General features: G+C 63.2%; 1 protein-coding gene across 1 annotated transcript in view; it reads right to left on the bottom strand.

Moving 5' to 3' along the window:
- Positions 1–226: 226 nt before the first annotated feature.
- NECTIN1 (nectin cell adhesion molecule 1) overlaps positions 227–22726 on the bottom strand; it is a 48156-nt gene continuing 25656 nt past the window's right edge. The window contains exons 2-6 of the mRNA XM_036258254.1: positions 11619–11969; positions 10912–11214; positions 10196–10313; positions 8720–8871; positions 227–811 (exon numbers count right to left, since the gene is read on the bottom strand). Coding sequence (XP_036114147.1) covers positions 264–811; positions 8720–8871; positions 10196–10313; positions 10912–11214; positions 11619–11969 — 1472 coding nt within the window. The 3' untranslated portion in view covers positions 227–263. The remainder of the gene's footprint in view (positions 812–8719; positions 8872–10195; positions 10314–10911; positions 11215–11618; positions 11970–22726) is intronic.

The raw sequence follows: 22726 nt of genomic DNA on the forward strand, positions 1-22726 counted from the left end.
AGGAGAACGCGGCCGGGGTGGGGGGCACAGGGGCATCAAAGCCACAGTGAGGACACCACCACGGGGAGACGGGGCAGGAGGAATCCAAACAAGGCCGGGCGGGGTCTGCCCAGGCTCCGGGCTCTCAGGGAGCGTGGGGCTGGCTCTGGGCGGCTGGGTGAGTCTGTGAGCTCCCGGAGGGTTAGAGGGGGAGGGGCAGTGGGGGTGGGGGGGCGTGCGAGGGGGGCTGGGGAGAGGGGTGCAGACAGAGGCTCGGAGAGGGACTACACGTACCACTCCTTCTTGGAAATGAAAGACCCATCGTTCTGGGAGACCATGTTGTTGGCCATGTCCACCTGCTCAGGGTCGTACTGGTAACCCAGAGTCCGGTCCCCGTAGCTGTCCTGACAGGCTTCTGCCTCGTCCACCGTGAAGTAGGGCCGCTTGGCGTCCTCGTCGTACTTGGGGTGCGCGCCCCCCACCTTGCGGTCGCCCCCTCCTCCGCCGTCCTCCTCCTCTTCCTCCTCGTAGCTGCTGCCCCCCAGGGGGCCGGCCTTCTTCTCGTCGTCCGAGTCGTCTGGGTACTGCAGGTTCTGGGCCATGGGCGGGTGGTGCTGAGCGATGCCCGCCTTGCTGTAGCCGTTGCCGTACACGTGCTTCTTGGTGCTGTAGTCGCCCTTGAAGGTGTGCCGCCGCCGCCGCAGGGCCACCACCGTCCCGCCCACCACGACCAGCAGCAGCAGGACGCTGCCCGCCACGCCTCCGATGATGGCCGTGGGCACCGGCCCTGCGCGCTGCCCGTGTTGCGGAGGAGACGGCGTGTAGGGGAATTCTGGGTGAGGAAGAGAGCAGGGGACAGGGTCAGGGCAGCTCAGGGAGGCAGGGGAGGGAGAGACCCTCGCGAAGCCCCCGCGCCGACCTCATGCTCGGAGGGGTGCTCGCACAGACAACCAGCCCACCCCTGCCGGGCTCAGGAGGCCCTCCGGTCCCTGCAGAAACTGAGGCTGTGGCTCCGGGCTGCGGTCTGCCCTGCAGGACAAGGCGGGGGCTGGCGCTCAGCATGGATGTGCGGAAAAGAAGCACGGAGCATGTACTAAAGGTGATGCGTGCACGCCACGTGCACGTGTGGGGCACATGGTGCTGTGACGCGTGTGCGCATGTGCGCACCCCGCGGGCCATGCAGACGGGGCAGGAAAGGTGGGAGGAGGAGAAAGCTGGGTGGGCTTCGCCAGCAGGGCCAGGCCAGAGGCCGCGGGGGCCAAGGCCGGCTAAGGAGGCGGTTCCCAGCACCACCACAGGGTGGCACCGGAGACCACGGCTGGCCTGGTCAGGAGGCCTGATGGGCAGGGCCTCTCCAAGGGGGCTGGGTGCCCAGCTCTGATCCCTCCTCTCTTCCGGCCGAGGTGAAGGGGGGTTTGTGCCTGTGTCCCGGCCTTTGGGAAGGAGTTTCTGCCAGCCCACTCCCTGACTCGGCTCCCCGCACTCCGTGGAGCCCTGCTCCCCCTGAGACACCCCCTCCCAGGGGGGCGCCCCTGTGCGCACGGTGTTGGCTGGGAGCTCTCTGCAGGGAGGCGCAGGGCAGAGGCTGCAGAGCAGAAGAGAGAACCCTTCCAGTTCAGGCGGGAAGGGCTGAGGGAGGGGAGGGCTCTGCCCAGTCACAGGGCTGGGCTGGGCCCCCCAGGCACCCCTGTCTTGGTCCCTCCACATGCAGGCGTGGGCAGAGAGCTTCCCACTGTCAGCACTGACCAGTGCAGGTCCCACGTGGCTGCCCGGTCATCACTGACTGAGTGTCCGTCCTCGCTGCCACCTCCTGGTTCACCAGGTCCCATGTGTTTGCCGCCTTTGAAAGGGCCGCACACCTGCTCCCCACCAGGTGAGAGCTGCCCGAGGGAACCCGAGGCAGCCGGCCCCTTCGGGAATGCCCACCTGCTCAGTCCTTACCCTACACGGCAGCGCCCCGTCCTCTCTTCACCTGCTCGTCCACCACCCATCCATGCATCCACCTGTCCACCTGCCTATCCGTCCACCCGCCCACCCAGTCAGCACACAGGGACCGAGCATCTACTTCGCTAGTGGTCGCGGGGTTCGAGAAGCACAGAGCCGAGCTGGGGACCCGATGGCACCCTTAGAGACAGAGGAGTCTGAGACACAAAGGTGCCGGCAGAAGGCGTCTCAGGACCGCAGGAGGGCCTGCGGCCTGGGCTCAGGGACGGCTTTCCCACCTGCTGGCACCGGGATTCCTCGGTCCCGGGCTTTCTTCGAGTGTGGGCTGCATTGCTGGGCCTCTGCTCTGCTCCCGCCGCCCAGCTGAATCTCCGTCTCTGGGACCCCCTGCCCTGACCCTCTGCTTTCTTTCCTCGTGACAGACCTGGCCAGGGTCACGAGTCACCTGCTGGCTCTCCGAACGCCAGGTACCTCTGGCTCGCACCCACTCTGGGACTTTATCTCCAGCGGACTCTCAGACAACATCTCCCGCACTGTGCTCCCTGGATCCTCGAGCGTTGGCTCCGAGGGTCAGCGGTCACACTGGGGTTGAACACGTCAGGAAACGTTGTGGGGAAAGCCTCAGAGCCCTCAGAGTTCACTCTGTGAGCTCGGAGAACCGGCGGCATTTCCCAGCCTCCTGGGACACGCACCCCACCCTTCCTGACAGCGGGCTGTTCGCAGGACCAGCATCGGCACGCGCTTTGGAAACTGCTCTGGCGTGCCTGCCCTCCTGTGGCCGCCTCTCCACCAGCTCGCGCATCCGTCCCAGCCGGGTTCACCAGACCCTCTCCATCCAGAACCACAACTGCCCCGGTCTGTCCACTCCTCCAGCTCGGAACCTCACTTATCTTGGACTCTGTCCCTCGTCTCCAGGGTCGAAATCTGCGATCAAATCTCGCTGAGCCTTCCTATGCGACATCTCATCCCTTGACGCCGGGTGTGGCGTGGCAGCAGGCCCCTGAATCTCCCATCTTTGGTCTCCGGGTGTGCTCAGCCCTTCCACCCAATCACCAGGCTTACTTCTCACCGTCCGGACACAACCGCTGCCTCTCTCAAGTCATGACCTCCTTACTGCCGGTTACACCCGCTGGTCTGGTCTTCAAAGCCTCCATCGTGTAACTTGACCTTGGGCTTGGCTAACGCTCTGTCCTTGCTGTCCAAGGGGATCCCCCCTGCACCTGCCAGGGCACCTTCCCCACGCTGCCATCTCCGGCTCCCACTGATCTCTGCCCTCTAGCATGTCTGGGTACCGATGGTCTACGCATCCCATTCTGGTATAAACAATAGCTAACTCTACCCCATCAGTCACGTACTGACACACGACTGTAAAGCCTGTGACAGAACACTCTGGGATGAAAGCGAATCCCCGTGACTGGCTCCAGTCCTCCGGCCAGTGTCCAGGTGGCCCAAGCTCCTGTCTTCTGCAGGAGGAGGAGAGGGGAGCAGGGCGTGGCAGCTTCCCCACAGCTGAGGTGAACTCAGTCGCTGTGTTCCAGTTGTGCACAAAGTTCGTTCCGCTACGTCCACGTGCTGTCTGCATGGCAGGCGCCCAGAGAAAATGAGGCTCCCCTGCATTTTCCTAGAGAGACTGAGCTTCTTGGACCCCACCAACAGGACGGGAGAGTTTACGGTATGACCTGCTTCACGACAGTGGCTGGCGTCCCAAACTAGTCTGCGCATTTGAATCCAAGGCGAATCTAGAACTTCACTACTTGTTACCATCACTACCCGCCGCCCCCCCCCCCCCCCGCTCCAAGCAACCCCCCTCTCTCATAGAGATGATTTTGAGAGCTGCCTGTCTCCCCGATTCCACTCTTTCCCGCTAGAGACCGTTTTTATAGCCACAGGGGCTCGACCGCTTCACACAGTCTGTGCCTCTGCCCCCACCTCTGAGTGCATGGCTGCTGTTCTCCACCCCAGGTACCCTCAGGGCCTCTGCAGCCCAGGGCGCATGGTCGCTCCCTCACCTCCTTCAGGGCGTGGCACAAATGTCCCCTTCTCACCGAGGCCTTCCTGACGACCCACTTTATTTTTATTTAATTAATTTATTTTTGTTACAAATATTTCCCCCTTTGCCCTCATTGACACCCTCCTCCCGTTCCCGGCCACTCCTCCAGCATTGTTGTCTATGTCCATTGGTGATGCTTATATGTATAAGTTCTTTGGTTTATCTCTCCCCTCCTCCCTGCCCCTCCTCTGAGGTTTGTCAGTCTGAACCCTACTTCTATGTCTCTGGGTGTATTTTGTTCATCAGCTTATTTTGTTCACTATATTCCATAAATAAGTGAGATCATGTGGTACTTGTCTTTCTCTGGCTAGCTTATTTCGCTTAGCATAATACTCTCCAGGTCCCTCCATGTATAGATGAGTTGGATAAAAAAGCTGTGGTACATCTACACAATGGAATACTATGCAGCTGTAAAAAAGAAGGATCTTTTACCCTTTGAGACAATATGGAGGGACCTGACTACCCTCTTTGAAGCTACAGGTCACGCCCCCCACCCCTAACACCTGGGACCCCTTTATCTTGTTCTTCTCTCCATATCACCTTCAAAACGACAATACTTTTCTGAACGTATTTTATCTACTGCTGTTGTCTGTCCTCTGCGGTAAAACACCAGCTCCATGGGGACTCTGTGTGGCTCAGAAATGTGTCCCCCAAATTGCGGCTGGACTTCAAGAATTATTTGAATGAATTGCATCGAGGCCAGGTTCTGTCTTCTGGGCAGAACAAACATTAGGGAGACACTCAAATACATGCATGCTCTGGGGACCTCACTCCATTGGAGCCGGGGACAGGAGCTGAGCGGTGGCTTGGGGACAGACACTGGGCCTCCCCTTCTAGGCCCTTCTGTGTGGCTTTTTTGCCCTAGTCCTAACGAGGTCTGCTCTACCCTAGGCAGCTTTTCGGAGCAAAGGGAACCCTGGCTGTTTTGGCTCCTTTAGGACCAGGCCCGGGTAGAGGAAGAGGGGCTGGGATGGCCTCCCAGCAGGGCAGGCTTTGGAGTGAAGGTGCGGCGGAGGGTCGCCGTCGGGACTGATGGAGTGGTCGGCAGGGCTGCCCGGTGCGGATGGAGGGCCCCTCTCGCTGTCCCTCGGCTGTCCCTGCCGCCAGCAGCCCGTCTGTGTGCCAGGAGCACACCTCGAGGCAGCACAGGGCTGAGCGCGGTCGCTGGTGCAGGGTCCAGCCTGTGCCCTCAGCTCCTCCTACCCAGGGGGCAGCTCGGCCCCCCGTCCTGACGGGCTGTAGCCTCCTCTACAGGGTGGTGAGGACCCTGCATTTCTTTGGGGTCCTGGTTTCCTGACTGAGGTGGGCGGGCTGTTGTGGGGGCTCTGAATAGGTTTGAGGTCAAGGGAAGGGTCAGGTTTACTATCGGGAAGCAGGATGGGGAGGAGGCTGGGGGGTCGCAAAGAAAGTTTGGTCTTGCTTCTAAAGCCGGTGCAGGTGGGCAGCGTGGCCAGGGCTGAGGCCGAGGCCAGGAAGCCGTGAGAACTACACCTCCCAGCATGCAGTGCTGCGGGCAGGGGTGAGGAGCCCGTGGGCCGCTGCGGCCCATCTGTCAGACCCTCAGACGGGGCCTCGGAGCTCAGGGGAAGCCAGGCCTGCCGGGTGCGGGTGCAGCTGTGTGCTCACACCCTCCCCACACGGCTGCCTGCCAGCCTGCAGGAGGGCCCGCCTGCCCACGGCACAGCCCCCGGCCCGTCTGCACACTCAGCACGCTCTCGCCCAGGGGACACGCCCACACGCATGACCAGGCTTGCACGCTCGCTTCGCAGCCCCTCCCTCCGGACCCTGCCGCTCCACAGCCCTCGCCCGAGGCGCCCCTGGCCTGACCGGCACACCCTGGACTTTCACCGGAAGTGGAGATGGGCACAGGCGGCGCCCTGCACCCGGGGGCCTCCAGCCCTGCTCTGCAAGTGGCCCGGACACTCTCCTCCCAACACGCCCAGGCCCAGGGACAGACGCTAACTGGGCCTCGTGTGGCCTCGTGTGGCCTCGTCAGGGGGTCCAGGCCGTACCCGAGCCCCCAGCACTGCCCCACCCGGAGAAGGGAGGAGAGCTCAGTAGTTTATCTCGTGACTGTCTGGCCAACCCCATGGGACGCGCCCCCAGCAGGAGGGCTCAAGCCCTGTGGATGGCGCAGGGTGTGTCCCCTCTGCTCCTGACCCCTGGAACCCCCACTGCCCAGCCCCTCGCGGTCCCCGGCGCCATCCAGAGCCTCCCAAATGCTCCGTCTAAACCAACCTGCCTGCCACAGGGCCCCTCCCAGAGGCTCCCCTCGCCCACAGAGAGAGGGCTCCCCCTTCCCTCCCCTTTCCCCACACGCTCCCTGCCCGACCCCGCTCCCCACCGCTGCCCACTCACGCATCCTGACAGGAACCAATCAAACACCACTTCCGCCAGGATCCCCCGAGAAGCCGGTGCCCCGTGCACCCAGGCACAGTCCCTGCTGCCCACCTCCTCCCTGCCTGCCCCTCGCACGGCCAGGGCAAAGCTGTGGCCGAACAAATGGACAGGATACAATCCCAACGTCCACTCCGCCTCTCCTTCCCTCCAGACCGGAGGCTGGGGGCGCGGGGCGTGGTGAGCCCCTCCGAGGCCCCGGAGTGACAGGCACTAGTCGGCGGGGCGGGGGGGACCGGCGGCTGCTGAGAAACTGCCCTGAGGTCAGAGCAGCTCCGCAGAGGCCTGGGCTGGGCCGAGAGGCCTTCTCAGGACGGCCGCTGAGCGGCTCCTGGGCCCGGCAGGGGCGCAGTGGGTTCGGACGGCTCCACCTCACTGGGCTGCCGACAACGGGGTCCCCCAAGGAGGGCCCTTCTCACCACCCACACGTGTCTTTAGTTACCACCCTTGTCCACTCTGTACCTCCAGGGACGCAGGGGCCATGCTGTGTGCCCTGAGCAGCCCGGCCCACCTGCCCACAGGCCGCCTGGGAACAGAGGGCCACCTCCCCGCAGTCTCTTCCTGAGTCCTCCCCCCTGCTCCTAGACCTGGTGACCCTGAGGAGCAGCCTGCACCCACAGCCGTTCTGCGTCTCCCTGGGCCGTGGGGAAGGGGTGGCCCGACCTCACAGTCCTGTCTCTGGGCTCAGCAGCACCAGGAGCCCCGTAAGCCCAGCAGGGCCTCGGACCTCCGGCCGGTCCACTCATGCCGGGGGTTAGGGTCAACAGGAGGAAGTTGCTCCTGGGTTTCTTGGCCTCCTCCCCTCATTTTTGAATCAGGGGCTCCCCGGAGAGCCCGAGGGCATTGCTGGTGTGGGCGGCCCACCCCTGGGGTGAGGTACCACCAGGAAGGGGTACCCGCCATGTGCCAGGCAGTGGAATACGGGTTCGGAGTGATCCCAAGAAGCCTGCTTATCTCCAGGTTAAAGACCAGGAGGCTGAGGTTCAGAGGCAAAGGACTAGTTCTCACCACACGGGCAGGAAGGGCCAGTGTGTGGACACATCAGGCCCCTCTGCGTGGCCAGGCTCCCTGGAGACTCCTCGTCCTCGTCTGCCCCCGGCCCCGGCCAGGCCTCGGCACACCAGGTGCTTACTGACCTCCGCTGGACTTTCTCCAAAAAGGAGAGTGTCCGGCTCTGGCCCCTTCTTTGCCAGCCTTTGGGAACCCTGGACCCTAGCCTGGGGGGGGGCTGCCTCAGTTTTCCCAGGTTCCACCTCTAACGTCCCCTCCCTGACACAGCTGAAGGCCGAGGGCAGGGACAGAGGAAAATAGTAAGTAACGAGGCCCCCGACCCCCAGAGAGGTGACAGGCGGCTGAGGCTGGCCGAGCGCAGCCTGGACACTTCGACCTCTCTCTCTGCAGCCTCGAGGGCACCACACGGAGCCTCCCTCCGCTCTCAGGCTCAGAAGTGGGGATCCTCGGGGTTCGCCGCAGCCGTGCACCTGACGCCCGGGCCTCTGCCTGCTGCCCCGAGCCTGGCCCAGCCTCCCGAGGCAACTTCCTACACACACAGCAGCCACTTCTGTTCTGGAAGGTTCCTTCTGACACCTTCTCATCCCGCACCGGCTGAGGTACAAGGCAGGGCCGTCGCGATGGCCATCTACCCCCTCCTGGCTTCCCGACCTCCCTCAACAGTGTAATGACAGGTCACGGTCACGGGGCAGGGGTGTTTCCTGGCCGGCCGGTCTGAGCTAAGTGCTGGCCCACATGGTGTACCCCTGCCGGGCTCCCCGTGTGATCTCGTTTTACAGCGAGGGCTTGTCCACAGCCCCTGCCTCACACGGAAGCTCCCTCCGGCCCCTGCGCAGTCTCCTTTGGAACATCCCAGCCCGGGCCCCCTCAGCCCTGCGAGATCGGGTGGCTGGACCTCCTCCTCGCTCGGACGGAGAAAAACGCAGGGGAAACAGCAATTCCGCGGCGGGGCTCACAGACCTTGCTTTCCCTCCGCATCCCCCGAGGGGGCCCGACCTCCAGCACCTGAGAACCCGGGCACCGCAGAAGCCGAGCTCGGAGATGAGCCCCCCGAAAACCACACCAGCTCCAGCTGGCAGGCCCAGCGGCCGGCAGGCTCCACACCCCAGTACACACAGCTTCGACTTCCTCCACCGACCGACCGGGGCGCCCTGTCTCACACCCGCCTTAAACCGAGCAGAGAGAAAGGCAGAGCCAGACCAGTGGCCAGAGTTCAAGGGCACATGAGAGACATGGGAAAAGGAGACACAAGCCTCTTACAACAAAACCACCTGCAGGAGGGAATCGGGGCCATGGAGGAAGCAGGGGTGGGGGCTGGGGACGGGCGCGGCCTCCTACCTGTGATATTGACCTCCACCTGGCCCGAGCGCGTGCCGATGGGGTTGGTGGCCTCGCAGATGTAGGTCCCGGTCAGGCTGTAGTCGATCGGTCCCCTGAAGAAGAGGGTCCTGTTCTGAGCCTCCACACCCTTGGGGAGAGAGCCGTTCAGCCTGCAGGGTGGGGAGACAAGGCAGGGGTCACTCTCCTGTGCGGGCTCCAAGCCTGCCAGGCGTCAGGATAACAACCACAGTCATTTCTTGCATTTGCTGGTTCGAATTATTAGCCATTCACACTTGACCCCCACCTCGGGGGCGGGGAGCCTGGGGGGCAAGGCCAAGGGACTGCAGGAGGGGAGCTTTAGCCAATCTCGTTCTAGTACGCATGGTTCCTCGTTGTTGATCCTGGTTAACCGTACAGATGTTTGGGTTCGAACCCCAGATCCACTGACGCTGAACACTGGGGCCATGGCCCGGGGGCCGGGGGGTGGTCTGCACTTTCGCAAGCCCCTCAGGTGACCCCTGCTTAGGAACTGTCCGTCTCACTTCTATGTTCTTGACGGGCGTGTCGCCGGCCTGTTCCGTGCCGGGAGCATCCCAGAAGTTTCCAGAACACAGGGAACTTCCTTCCTGCCTCCTCACCCCCAGTGCCCCAGAGCAGTGGTCTCGCGGGGCTGGCTTCCTTGGAAAGAGTGTAGGCGTAGTGGACAACTGCCCGCTGACCAGCTGCCGGGCTGCACCCCGCCTGTCTCTGTCCCGTCTCTGGGGAGACCTTGGCTCAGGCCATCAGCTGGAGGGGAGACAGAACCCTCCGGGGGCCCGGCCTAGAGACTGAGAGGCCAAGGACCAGGCCATGGGACGCGGAGGTGCCTCTAGGAACACAGGCGGACTGCTGCCTGCTCCCCGAGAACCTGGGGGTGTTGGAGAGAAGGAATGCGCACAAAGAAAGACCTGGAAAGCTTCAGAAAGCCAGCTTCCCTGGGGACACCTTGATAAAAATAAATACTGGGGGCTGGGGTGGTGGTGACTCAGACTGAATCACCAGTAGAAAAGGACAAAATTGTTAGGGAGCACAGGGGAGGCAGATCACAGGGTAAGCCCCCTCTGGCAGAATGGCGTCCCGCTGCCCTGTCAAACACAGGGGTGTCTGGGGTGTGCGTCCCTCACCTCCCCCCTTCTCACTGAGAAACCTGAGACTGGCCCGGCCAGTGTGGCTCAGTGGCTGAGGTCGACCCTGCACCAAGAGGTCGCCGGTTTGATTCCCGGTCAGGGCACAGGCCCAGGTTGTGGCCCGATCCCCAGTGGGGGGCGTGCAGGAGGCGGCCAGTCCATGTTCTCTCTCATCGACGTCTCCCTCTCTCTCTAAAATCAATAAAGGAAAAAACAAAAAGGAACCTGAGTGTAGACCCCCGTTTCCTCCTAGCCCAGGCTCCGGGAGGCTGGGCGGGGGCCCCTCTGTGACTCGCAAGGGGCCCCGCAAGGTGCCACCCGCACTCACGTGGTCCAGCGGTACTCCGTGGCCGGCGGGTTCGCGTCTGCCTTGCAGGTGAGCGCCACGTCCATCCGCTGCAGGTACCAGTTCCCGTCAAACCCCTCGATGGTCACCTCGGGCTCGTCTGTGGGGCAGGGGTGGGAAAGAAGAGGTCAGAGGGCAGGGCGGCAGGGGACGTGGACAGCGGAGGGTGGAGGAGCAGTTCACGGAGCAGCCAGAGGCGCAGGGACGGCCAAGGCCACAGGAGAAGCAAGGGGGCAGCCCGGCGGGAGGGGCTCCGTGGTCGAGCAGGACCCTGCACCAAGAGGTCACTAGTTCCATCCCGGTCAGGGCACACGCCCAGTGGGGGCCGATCCCCAGTGGGGGGCGTGCAGGAGGCGGCCAGTCCATGTTCTCTCATGGATGTTTCTCTCTCTCCCTCTCTCTAAAATCAATAAAAGGAAAGAAAAGCAGCAAGGAGCACAAGGAGAAGGGGAGAGAAACAGTGAGCAAAGGGGGGCAATGGGGAAGAGAGGAGGGAGGACAGAGTACCCCCAGAGAGGGGAGAAGGAAGGATGGAGGGGTGACAAAGGGGGCGGGGGAAGGACAGGAGCTGAGCACAGAGCAGGGCGGACTGCGGAGGAGGGGCTGTGGGGAGGGAGGGGCTGTGGGGAGGGAGGGGCCGTGTGGGGGAGGGGAGGGGCGGGACAGGCGCCCACCCCGGAGGCCACCGCCCCACTCACACAGCACGTTGAGGGTGACGCTGTCCCGGAAGCGGTCCAGGTGGTAGTTGACCACGCAGGCCAGGGACTGCCGGTGCGCGTCCCGGCTGGGCACCAGGCGGTAGCGGCTGATGACCGTCACGGTGCCGTTGGGGTTGCGGATCTCCTGGTACTCCGCCTCGCCCTTCAGCCGCGTGTCCCAGGACACCACGCTGGCGGGCTTCCCGTTGGCCGAGGTGCAGGTGGCCACCAGGACCTTGTCCTCGTGCCCCTTCTTGGCTTGAAGCACCGCCTGTGTGCCCTCTATCCAGTTGGTGGGTTTGGCTGCGGGGAACCAGAGAGCCGGGGTCAGGCTGTGAGGCCCCAGGGCCGCCTTGGCCTTTGCTGCGGCTGCGCTTCCCCGAGCTCCTCCCCGCCTCGGCCCTGTGTGACCTCTCCTATGATCTGCACCCCTTTTGTCAAGGGCAGGCCTCTCGGAGTCTTGTCACGACCAGGGCCCTCAGTCGGCCCTTTTCCTTACGTGGTGCCCAGCGCCCCTGCGTGCCTCCCGGCCACCCACTGATGAGCCGTGTGGGGCTGCGCCCTGAACGCGCATCCTCAGCTCTGTCCAAGCTGAGGCCCTGCTCCCAATCCCTGGTGAACGCGGGGCAGCCTGTCGGGGGCACCGGAAGCGCCCCACCTGGAGCTTTGGGGCTGGCCAAGCGAAGGAGGGCGGGCGGGCCGCTTACCCATCACGGTGAGGTTGAGCTGGCTCTCTCGGTTGCCCGCTGGGAAGGTGGCGAACTCGCAGATGTAGGCGCCCTCGTCCTCCAGCTCCAGGCGGGACAGGCGGATGGTGCCGTCGGTGAAGGAGGGCCGCAGGAACGCCACGCGCCCGCTGTAGGGCGGCAGCACCGAGACGCCCATGGCTGGGTTGTAGATGGCCATGTTCTGCTTGGAGCCGTTGGAGGACTTCTGCCAGGTGACCTGCGTGATCTTCACGCCGGGCAGCGGGTTGGCGAAGCTGCAGTGCAGGACCACGTCGGCGCCGATGAAGCCCAGCATGGAGTCGTTCACCTGTACCGCCTGCGGGCGCGCGCCTGGGGAGGCCGCGGAGGGGTCAGCACAGGCCAGACCGCGCTCCGGTCCGTCCCAGCCGCGCCTCCCCGCCGCTCCCCCGACGCGGAGTGACGCGCGTTATCAGAACCCTGCGCAGCGGGGAGACACACCGCACACCGCTCGGGGATTCCCCGGGCGCCCGCCGCACGGACCCTTTTACCTCTCCCTCCGCGTGCGTCCGCCGGGCCCGCAATTACTTTTCTCTACAACGTCAGGGCCCTGCGTCCGCACCGCTCCCCACGCGCCCTCCGCCTGGCGGTCCGTGGCAGCCAACACGTGTCCGCACCCTCCTTCTCGTGTTTAACCAGGCGGGTGGGATCGGCCGCGTTTTGACTGCAGCCCCAGCCAGGAGCTGCCCAGCCCCGTCACTTCCTGGACCTCGGGTCCCTCTTCTGACAAAGGGGGCGAGTCATCCAGGGGTCTCCACCTCCCAGGGTTGCGAGGAGAACCACATGGGGTGCCGGCTGAGACAGCAGGCAGGAGGCACCGGGAGCCCCTCTCCAAGGCTTCTCCTCACCCGAGTCTGCGGGTGCACGGCTGGCCCCGCGCACCCAGCCAGGCAGGAAGAAGTCGGCACCCCACTCAGGACAGGCCATGTCCCTGACTCCCATGTGTCCAACCACCTGGCCACCGATCAGCACTTGAATCACAGTCACGCGCAGTTCAGCCCCAGCCCCCCAGGAGCAGAGCCTGAGAGGCGACACTTCTTCCTGACTCTCACTCATGCTGTTCCCGGAAGGCCGGTGCGTCCCTTCCTCCACCTGGGGGTGATCTGCTGGGGGCCACCTGCTTCGGGAAGCTTCCCGGATCCCGGCCAGCTGTGTGAACCCAGACGCATCCGTGACAGCCCTTCTCTGCCTTGAAATCCGGTGTTCACACCTCCTCCACCAGACGGAGCGCCCAGGACAGGGTCCCTGTCTCTCACCACTCTGTCCTCAGGGCCCCGCCCAGCCTCTGGCACCCAGCAGGGGCCCTGGCCCCATGCGCTGGGGTTGCAGGTCTGGTCCCCACCTGGCACACGAGAGGATCATAAATAAGTGAAACAACAGATCGATGTTTCTCTCCTCCTCTCCTCTCTCTCTCTCTCTCTCTCTCAAATAAAAAAAGTGTACAATTTGCAAGAAGGAGGGAGTGCTCAGCGGGATTAAATCAGTATGTTCCCCATGTCTCCCGGTCCTTCTATGGCTTTTGTCCCAGCTCCCTTAACCCTGGCTCAGCTCAGCCCCCAGAGGTTGGGGCTGCGGCCTCCTCTAGGGGTCTCCAGCTCTCTCTGCCTGAGCGCCCTCTGGGGCCCTGTCCCTGGCCCTGCATTTGTACCCACATGTCCTTGCAGCCTGGCTTCCCTCAGTGAATTTGCTGGGTGCCATCAATAATGTTAATGCCAGGCCCTGTGCTGACCCAGAGGCAATGGGTCCCCGAGGGAGCCTGGGCTCTCGCTGGCCTCTGCCTGGTGGGGCCCCAGGAGCAGGTGCCTTCCTCTGAGGGCCCCAAAGCCCGTGCCAGTGAAGCAGGCTGCCCCCTACTCCTCCCCGAAGGGGGTACAGGCCAGCTCTCTCTAGCGCACTGCTGTTTCCTGTGCTTGGCACACAGTAGGGACTCTAGAAATGCTTGCTGACTGAGTATCTCTGGTCCCTCCAAGATAAGCTTTTGGCAGGCTCTGCAAGTCCCCCGATGCTCCCCCTTCTCCACACCTGCTCACATCCACACGGCTCATCAAGACCCACCGGGGGTCCACAACCCCAGCCCCCCAGCTGTCCTCTTGGCTGGCCCGTGGGATTCTGATGTGTCCTGGGACAGAGCCCTGCAGGCGGGTGGGAGCCTGAGGGAGGAGCCCCCACCAGGACGGGAGGAGGGCTGCTCACCAGGAGCCAGCCCCCAGGAGCTCCCCCTCTGAGCCCTACGCTCCCCTCCACGAGGGAGCAGGCTTAACTCTCCAATCTCACAGGCTCCAACTGTCTGATTCCCGGAACTGGAGCCTAGCCCAGCGGTGGCTCCGGCCCAGGCACCGTCCTGCAGTGAGGTCAGTGGGCCAGACAGCCCTGTACCCAGCCGGCTGGCGAGGTGGCAAACAGCGAAGCCCTTGGCTGTCCCGCAGACCCAGTGGGCGGGTGCTCCTGAGCCCTGCCTGCCCCGCCTCCACTCACCAAGCTTGCCCGGCAGCTGTGATGATGTGGGTATGATTGGGGAACTTTCACCACTCAAAGCCAGAACAGGAAAAGCCAGTTGGGAGGGCTGGGGCCATGGGTGCAGATTGGGGGTGGGGGAGAGGTGTGGCCGCCAGGGGCCATCTTGGAGTGGGTGTCAGGGCACAGCGGGCCTGCCCCCGAGTCTGCTGCGCCCTCACCTCCGCCCATCTCCCCGCAAGTGTGGGGGCAGGCAGGTCCAGTGTCCCGCACACCTCCATTTGTGGCGTCTTCACCAGCGCCCTCCCCTTCAGGCTGTGCGGGCCAGGGGACGGCTGACAGCAGCCAGGCAGGGGGCAGGAGGGCACCACAGGGGCTCGGGACCCAGAGGACGCACCTCGTCCATTAGTGTCCCCAGGCAGCTGTGGGCCTCCCGCCCCCTGCGTGTTTCAGGGCGAGGCCGCGCCCTTCCCTCTGGGGTGGGACGTACAAGGTGCCCATGTGCCCGCTCGCTGAGTGCAAAGCGGGGTCTCCGGGCCCCTGGTCCTTTTGCCCCGTGATGGTGGGCAGGGCACAGGGAGCGGGAGGACCTTCAGGGAGCAGGCAGACTCATTTCGACGTTGCTCTCTGTGCCCCCAGTCACTGCTAGCCAGAAGCTCAGGGAGGGGGGGCATGGGGGTCACTAGGGTGGGGACTCAGTCACGAAACTGGGAGAGACTGGGAAGACCGGCCAGGTCTGACGACCCTCCCTCTCCCCCTCCTGCAACCTCCATGCTTAGGAACCCAGAACCCAAACTTCTGGTTGGGGGCTGCCTGTCTTGTTCCAGAGATGCAGGCTCAGGGAGAATGTCCCCCACCCCCCATTTCTCACATGGGGCAGAGGTTTTCAGAGGTGGGCAGACCCCTGGTGATCCTGACACACAGGGTCAGAATGCTGGTCGATGGGGTAACAGGGCTCACCAGAGAAAAGGGGGAGAAGGGCATATGGGGCAGGAATCCAGAAACAGGTCCCCCTCTGTGCAGAAAGCCACGTGGCAGCCAGGGAGAAGGGGTGCAAATCGAGGGAGGCCCCTTGGAGATGGTGATGCGGACCAGCATGACCATCACCACCGCGCCTCCCCACGGTGGTCCACGCCTCCCGCCAGCCGCTCTGGCTGATGCTTGTGTCCCACCGGCATTGCCAAAGCTCCCCCACCTCCGTTCAGTCACCTTCCTTTCAGGCTGTGCGGTGGGGCGGCGAAGAGCCACACAGCCTGGGTTTGCTTCTCCCTCTGCCATGCCAAGCTGGGAAACTTTGGGCAAACGATTTCACCTCTCTGCGCCTCCGTTTGCACTGAGGCTGCTCATCTGTTACATGGGGATCATAATACATACCCCACAAAATGGTAAGGGTTACGTGAGTGAACACATGTGAAACTCAGAGAAGCAGCACTAAGCAGAAATTGAATGCTCAATATGTGTTAGTTGCTGTCATCACCATCATCATCACCATTATCCCACCATCATCATCACCATCATCACCATCACCATCACCACTGTCATCATCACCACCATCATCACCATCATCATCCATCACCATTATCACCATCACCATCATCATCCATCACCATGATCACCATGATCACCATCACCACCATCATCATCATCACCACCATCATCACCATCACCATCATCATCCATCACCATTATCATCACCATCATCATCCATCACCATTATCACCACCATCATCACCATCACCATCATCATCACCATCATCATCCATCACCATTATCACCACCATCATCACCATCACCATCATCATCACCATCATCATCCATCACCACCATCATCACCATCACCATCATCATCACCATCATCATCCATCACCATTATCACCATCACCATCATCATCCATCACCATTATCACCACCATCACCATCAACCACAAACACCATGATCATCATCACCATCACCATCATCATCATCACTGTCATCATCACCACCATCACCACCATCATCACCATCACCATCATCATCACCATCATCATCCATCACCATCATCACCACCATCATCACCATCACCATCATCATCCATCACCATTATCATCACCATCATCATCCATCACCATTATCACCACCATCATCACCATCACCATCATCATCACCATCATCATCATCATCACCATCATCACCACCATCATCATCCATCACCATTATCACCATCATCACCATCAACCACAAACACCATCATCATCATCACCCATCACCACTGTCATCATCACCACCATCATTATTGTCACTGCCATCATCATCGTCGTCATAATCATCTCTCCTCTATGAAGCAGTAGGCTTCCCTTCCTGAAACGTCATTCAACAAATATTTATTGAGCACCTACCCAGTACTAGGCACTGTCCTGGGTGCTCCTAGGACCCCATTCCAGGAAGTCCTCCCGGATTCACACCCCTTCCTACTTAGCTGACATCTGTATTTATACTCCAACCACATATACAATGAATCTGTACCCTGTTATTTTCTGTGTCCTGGCAGGTGTGTGTAGTGTGTTTCCTGTTGTGTTACCCTCTGTCTCCCAACAGACTACAAGCCCCTGGAAGGGAGGGGAGGAGTGGACTTGGCCTTGGGTTGCGTTGGTCATCACAGCGGACTCTGGCAGGATCCAGAGAGTAGAGAGGACCCTGCTGACTCTCCCTGGTTCCCCCGGCAGCCGGAGCTGGTCCACAGAAGGTACCGTCTCTGCTTGTCCAAAGGCTCCCTCTTACCCTGAGAAGCAGAGGATGCCCCAGCATGGGACTGAAACGGCAGCCTGTCGGAGCCCGGTGGCCCAGGTGCCCATCATCTTATGGAGACAAGGGTCCAGAGGGGTTGGGTCACTTGCTCAGAGACACAGAACAGCAGCGCCCAGCCCGGGGTTCTTCCCACCCTGCCGTAAAAACAGACTCGGCTCCTCAGTCTAGCACCCAGGACCCCATTCTGCGTGGTATCCCTCCCAGAGCGCCACCTGGATGCTTCCGCCACCTGGAGAAACGCACGGACGCCGGTGGACCCGCAGACACCGGGCCTGTGGGCTAGGGGGCAGCTCCCTCTGGAGGCCAATGAAGGGGTGTGGGGTGGGTCAGAAGGGGGACCACTGAGAGCCCAGGGGGGGACACCTGCGAGAGGCTGCTGCGTCCCCAGCACAAGGGAGCCAGAGGCGGGAGTGAAGGGTGAAGAGGCCCAGGGGAACCTGGGCCCGGGGCTGACTGTTCTCACACCCTGGGGATACGGAAGATGAGCCTGTTTCCTGGCCCTGAACACGGCACTATCTCCCTGGCCACTCGGTGAGTGGAGGACCTGGACCCCAGGCCCCAGACCCCAGGGGATGCTGGACAGTGCCTCAGTTTCTCCCTCAGAGCTCGGGTAGGGCAGTCTGGGTGGCTTTCCTGGCTTCCCAGAAACGCTGAGCCGACAGGGCGGGCACTGGGCTGGCCCCCTGAGACACCACGGACCTGCGGAAACCCCAGCTCAGCACAAAACACAAAGGCTCCTGAGCTGTGGCCAGCAACCTGCTCCCCAGGGCCCTGCCCGCTGTCCTGCCCACCGTGGAGCGAATCTGGGCAGGGGCTACGTATTCCCACGCAGCAGGGTGCAGCTGGAGTGTGGGGGTGGCACTCTGTGCCCCATATCCACCTTGAGCAGTTTCTCTTCCTTCCCCTTGAGACCTCAGACCTCCCAACCAAGTAGACAGACAGGGCCTGGGCCGGCGTGGGAAAGGGGCTCAGAGGCTCTGGCATGGGGAGCCCCTTCTGCCTCTCACTCCTTTCCCGAGGCGCTGCCTGGGTGCCCTCCTGAGTGGGCAGGGAGGCAGGGCTGGCCGGGAGGAAAGTGGGGGTGTGCCGAGGGAGGGCTCCCTGAACCCACACCCGAGGGCTCCCCGAGGATGCTCCGTGCTCCCCCTCCCAGACCGGCCGAGGGGAAGGGGACGTCGAGCGAGAACTCATCCCAGTGGTGAGTGGAAATGACTCACCCCAGGGAGCCCTCTAGCTGAAACCACAGAGACCCAAACGCTGCAGGTCCCTCCTCCCAGGGCAACTTGTTCGCGAAACGTCAGCTCCCAGGGCTGGCCAGAGAGGAAGGGGGTGCGATCAGGAGAGACGCCCCTGTCTGGGGCCCCCCCTCCCCAAAGGCTTTGCCAGTCAGTGTCGCTGGGACCCAGACACCAGCAGGAACCCACAAGAGCAAGACTCGTCCTCCTTCAGTTCTTTGAACATGTCCTTTCTCGTCTCTGCTCCCTGGTCTGTCTCCCCACTACTGGGGAGCTCCCCAAGTGACAGGCTGCATCTCCAGGCTCCCCTCTGATTTTCTCTCTCTCTTTCTTTTTGTAGAGAGAGAGGAAGGGAGAGAGAGAGAAACATGGATGTGAGAGAGAAACATGGATGGCTGCCTCCTGCGTGCCCCCCACTGGGGATGGAGCCCACAGCCCAGGAAGGTGCCCTGATGGGGAATCGAACCAGGACCTCTCAGTCCACAGGAGGACGCTCAGTCCACAGAGGCACACCAGTTGGGCTCCAGACTCCCCTTTGTACCCAGGCTGGTGTCCAAGGAGACCCAGTTTTGTCTCACACCCCCAAACACACCTCCCTGGGGCTGGAGTGACAGGAGGGCGTGAGGGCCGAGTCTGCCCTGAAGGCGGGGTACGGCTTCCCCTGCCTCGGGGGGCTTTGCCTGTGGAAGTGGCCCTGGCGACGGTCTCTGGGCACCGGGTCCTGGGCCTTGGGTCCCTCCCACACCCGCCTCACCCGCAGAGGCGAGAACATCCCACAAACCCACAGTCAGGGCTAATTGCTACTGTCCAAACCCAGGCACCTCTGGGTTGGGGTCACAGAAACTGCCAATGTTTTCCTCTGGGCTGACACCCCCACCTCCAAATCCCCACACGGAGCTGCCTAATGACGGGCTGCGGGGACTGGCGCCGGGCGCCTTCGGCGGTGAGCACAGCGCGTGGGAGAGGAAGGGGTGTGGCAGCCTGGGAAAAGCCCCAAGAAGGAGCCGGGTGGGGGCCCAGCATCTCCCAGACAGGCTGGGCCGGCCGCTCCCCAGCTGCACGGACGCCCCGGGGTGGTGGTGGCAGGGTCTGCTCGCTCTGGCAAGTCCTGTCCCTCCTGGAGCCTGGCCGGACAGGTCGGGGGGCAGGGATGAATCAGGGGCCTGGGTTCTGCCTCCTCTCACCCAGGAGCCAGAGGCTGGGGACACCCGCATGGCTCTCCCCCGGGCCTGCTTCCTGCGGCCGGCCCTGCGCCCGGGCAGGGCTGGTCCTGAACCTGGTACCTGTCCTCTGCCAGGGAGCGGGGAGGAAGGGCACCCACCGAATGTCAGGGGAGCAAGCTCTGCTCTCACAACCCGCTCACTTTCTTCCCTTTGGCCCGAGGCTGGGCACATCCCCTCCTCGGCCTGTCTCCTTTACAAAGTGACAGTCGAGGACCCCAGGGCCCTGGAAGTCTGTACTCTGGACGTCAACTGTCTGCTCTGCCGCTGCCCCAGCTCCGCACTGTCCCTGGGTCGGCCTCCGGACGTCTCTGCCAAGGGGCTGCCCTGCCTCTGCCCTGCCCGGCAGCTCCGGGAAGGCGGCCTGGACCTCGCGGTGCCAGCGGCCCGGCCGCAGAGCTGGGTGCCCGGGGCTGCGCCATGCGGGCGTGCAGGGCAGCGGATGCCAGCTCCCCGCTGCGTCCGAGCTCAGTTGCCCTCTGGCTGGAATCCAGGGCCCCGGGCCCCCAACCCGCCGCTGCGACAGAGTCTCCCTCCCTTATTTTTCCAACACTCCGGGGCTGGGACTCTGCCTCGCTGCGTCAGCCCTTTGAAGGTCAGCAACCGCCAGGACATCCCCCGACCCTGCCTTCCCGCCACACCTGCCCCTGGGGCAGGCCGCGGTCATCTCCTCCCTGGTCCACCACAGTGTGATGCCAAGTGGACACGCCCTCACCCAGGCTCCCTGCTAGTCCACCCTCCACTCTCCACTGGAAATCCTGCCCTGCGCAGAATTCTTCCGTGACTTCCTGCAGGCCTCAGATCAAGTCCAAAGTCCTCTGGGCTCTCGCCCTGGCCTGGGGCCCCGGCCTCCAGCCGCCGCCTCTCTCTGCGGCCACATCAAGCAATGCCATCCATTCCCTCCGCTAAAACATACCCAGTTACCCACCCCAGAGCTGCTCCTCTGTCTCGAGGGACCTTAGCGTTGACTTCTGACCTCCCTGGAACCTCCCTTCCCCCTCGCGTGAAGTGTTCCTGCACCCGAGGGCCCCAAGCGTCGGTCAGTGCCTCCCGTACCGAGGGGAGAGGCCGGGACCTCGGCCCGGGGCCGGGCATGCGGCGAGCAGAAGAGGGGCCCCACGTGCTTGGTGGGAAGCCCGTGAGCCAGCTGGGGTCCTGGGCCAGGGCTGACCCTTTCTCGGGTCTGAAACGGCACATCAGCGAGAGGCATGGCCCAGACAGGGCACAGCACTGTGGGCAGGTGGACAGCCAGGAGGAGGTCTCACATCCGCACGGAGGCGAAGCAGGCCGGGGCCCATGTCGTCAGCGGCCGACTGAAACCAGGAAGCTACACCCCAAAAGTGTGTGGGTCTGCCTGCCCCTCACCCAGGTCCTCTGCCCGCTTCCCCTCTCCCGTCCCAGTTCCTGGCACCTGGCTTCTCCCTCACGCCAGACCACGGGTGACACACGTCTCGCCCACGCGCTGCGGCCCTGAGCCCTGCTCCGAGGCCTGAGCCTGCTCACAGCCTGGGCTTCTCCTGGCCACTGGGGCCTTGAGGGGCTGGGAAGGCCTCGCTCTCAGGCCGGCATTCAGACGGCTGTGCCTGTGGCTGATGCCAACCCCCCACCCGCTGCGGCAGACGCCGCTGTCTCTCGTGGACACACGTGGGAGCCTGGGTTCCCCGGAGCAAGGGCGCACTTCTAATGCCACGTGTGCGATCGTAGGCAGCACCCTGCTCAAGGGCCTGTCGGCGGGGGGAGGCAGGGGCTGCGGCGGGGGCAGGGGGAGACTCCCATCGGCCTGCAGGACAGTGCGGCTGGGCTTGTACAGAGGGCATGGTGCCCGCGCCAGGGAAGGCTCTGTGAGAGGAGGAGCCGGCGGGAGACGGACAGGGAGGGTGGGGAGGTGGCTGGTGGTGGATGTCACTCACCCGTGGGCACTGAATTCCATTCAAGTGGCCCTGGGCCGGAGCCTGCTCCTCATTAGCTGGGCGGCCGAGTGGCACCAGCCTGTGCTCCGTGCCGCCCGCTGTCGGGTGTGAAATGGGGTCGGTCACGGTGCCGTCTCCCAGGGTGGGCATGAGGACGGCGAGAGAGGATCCCCGGGCATGCTCAGCATGGCGCTGGCCACACCAGGGCTGCGCTGCTGGCATCACAGTCACGGGGCAGGACGCTGCCCGGGAGTCCGGTGAGCGGGTCTCCGTCCCGACTCTGCCGGCGCCCAGTGACCTCGAGCCCGTCCCCGGTGTGTCCCTCGGGCCACGATGCCCGAGCAGAGGGCCTCAGCCTCGGCCCTGCGGACATCGGGGCCGATGGTTCTTGTGGGGCTGCTCTGTGCATTGTGCACCTCCCTCGGCTGTGACACCCCAAAATGTCTCTAGACATGGCCCAATGTCCCTGGGGCACCATGGCCTCCAATGAAGACCCGAGGCCTAGAGGGAGGGGCAGGCAGGGGCTGGGCGTGGAGCAAGCTGGGGCAGGAGGCGAGGGGGACACAGGGCTGGGGTGCACTGTGAGGGGGGAGGTTAGAAGGGGGTTCAGGGCAGGGGTGCAGCCTGGGGTCTGCAGGAGGAGGGGCCGCGAGGTGTGTGTTTGGGGAGGATGGGAAGCAGAGTGCTGTCTGCCTGGGTGCCGGGGGGCAGGAGTGTCCCCAGAGGACACGAGGGGGCACAGGCAGGTGGACATGCGGGGGGTTGGGGGGTGGCTGGAGCTGTGCACGGGGAGGCGGGGCTCTGTTTCTAAGGGAAGAAAGGAGCCGGGAGCATCTCCCTCCGCAGGTGAACTGCTGTCCCCTCGGAAGGATTTCACCTTGCTGGGCTCCGAGGCGAGAGGCTCGACAAGTCCCCTGCATCAGTGGGGTGTGTGCATCGGTGGGGTGTGTGCACCCGTGGGGTCTGCACACCAGTGGGGTCTGCACACTGGTGGGGTGTGTACAGTGGGGGTTGTGTGCATCAGTGGGATGTGTGCTCCATTAGTGGGATGTGTGTGCATCAGTGGGGTGTGTGCGATGGGGCTGTGTGCATCAGTGGAGTGTGTGCACCCGTGGGGTCTGCACACCGGTGGGGTCTGCACACTGGTGGGGTGTGCGCATCAGTGGGATGTATACGTCAACGGGATGTGTACAGTGGGGGCTGTGTGCATCAGTGGAGTGTGTGCACCCGTGGGGTCTGCACACTTGTGGGGTGTGCGCATCAGTGGGATGTGTACATCAACGGGATGTGTGCAGTGGGGCTGTGTACATCAGTGGGATGTGTGCATCAGTGGGGTGTGCATCAGCGGGATGTGTACAGTGGGGCTGTGTGCATCAGTGGAGTGTGTGCACCCGTGGGGTCTGCACACTTGTGGGGTGTGCGCATCAGTGGGATGTGTACATCAACGGGATGTGTGCAGTGGGGC

Source organism: Molossus molossus, unplaced genomic scaffold (assembly GCF_014108415.1).
Source record: "Molossus molossus isolate mMolMol1 unplaced genomic scaffold, mMolMol1.p scaffold_m16_p_13, whole genome shotgun sequence".
NCBI classification, from domain to species: Eukaryota; Metazoa; Chordata; class Mammalia; order Chiroptera; family Molossidae; genus Molossus; species Molossus molossus.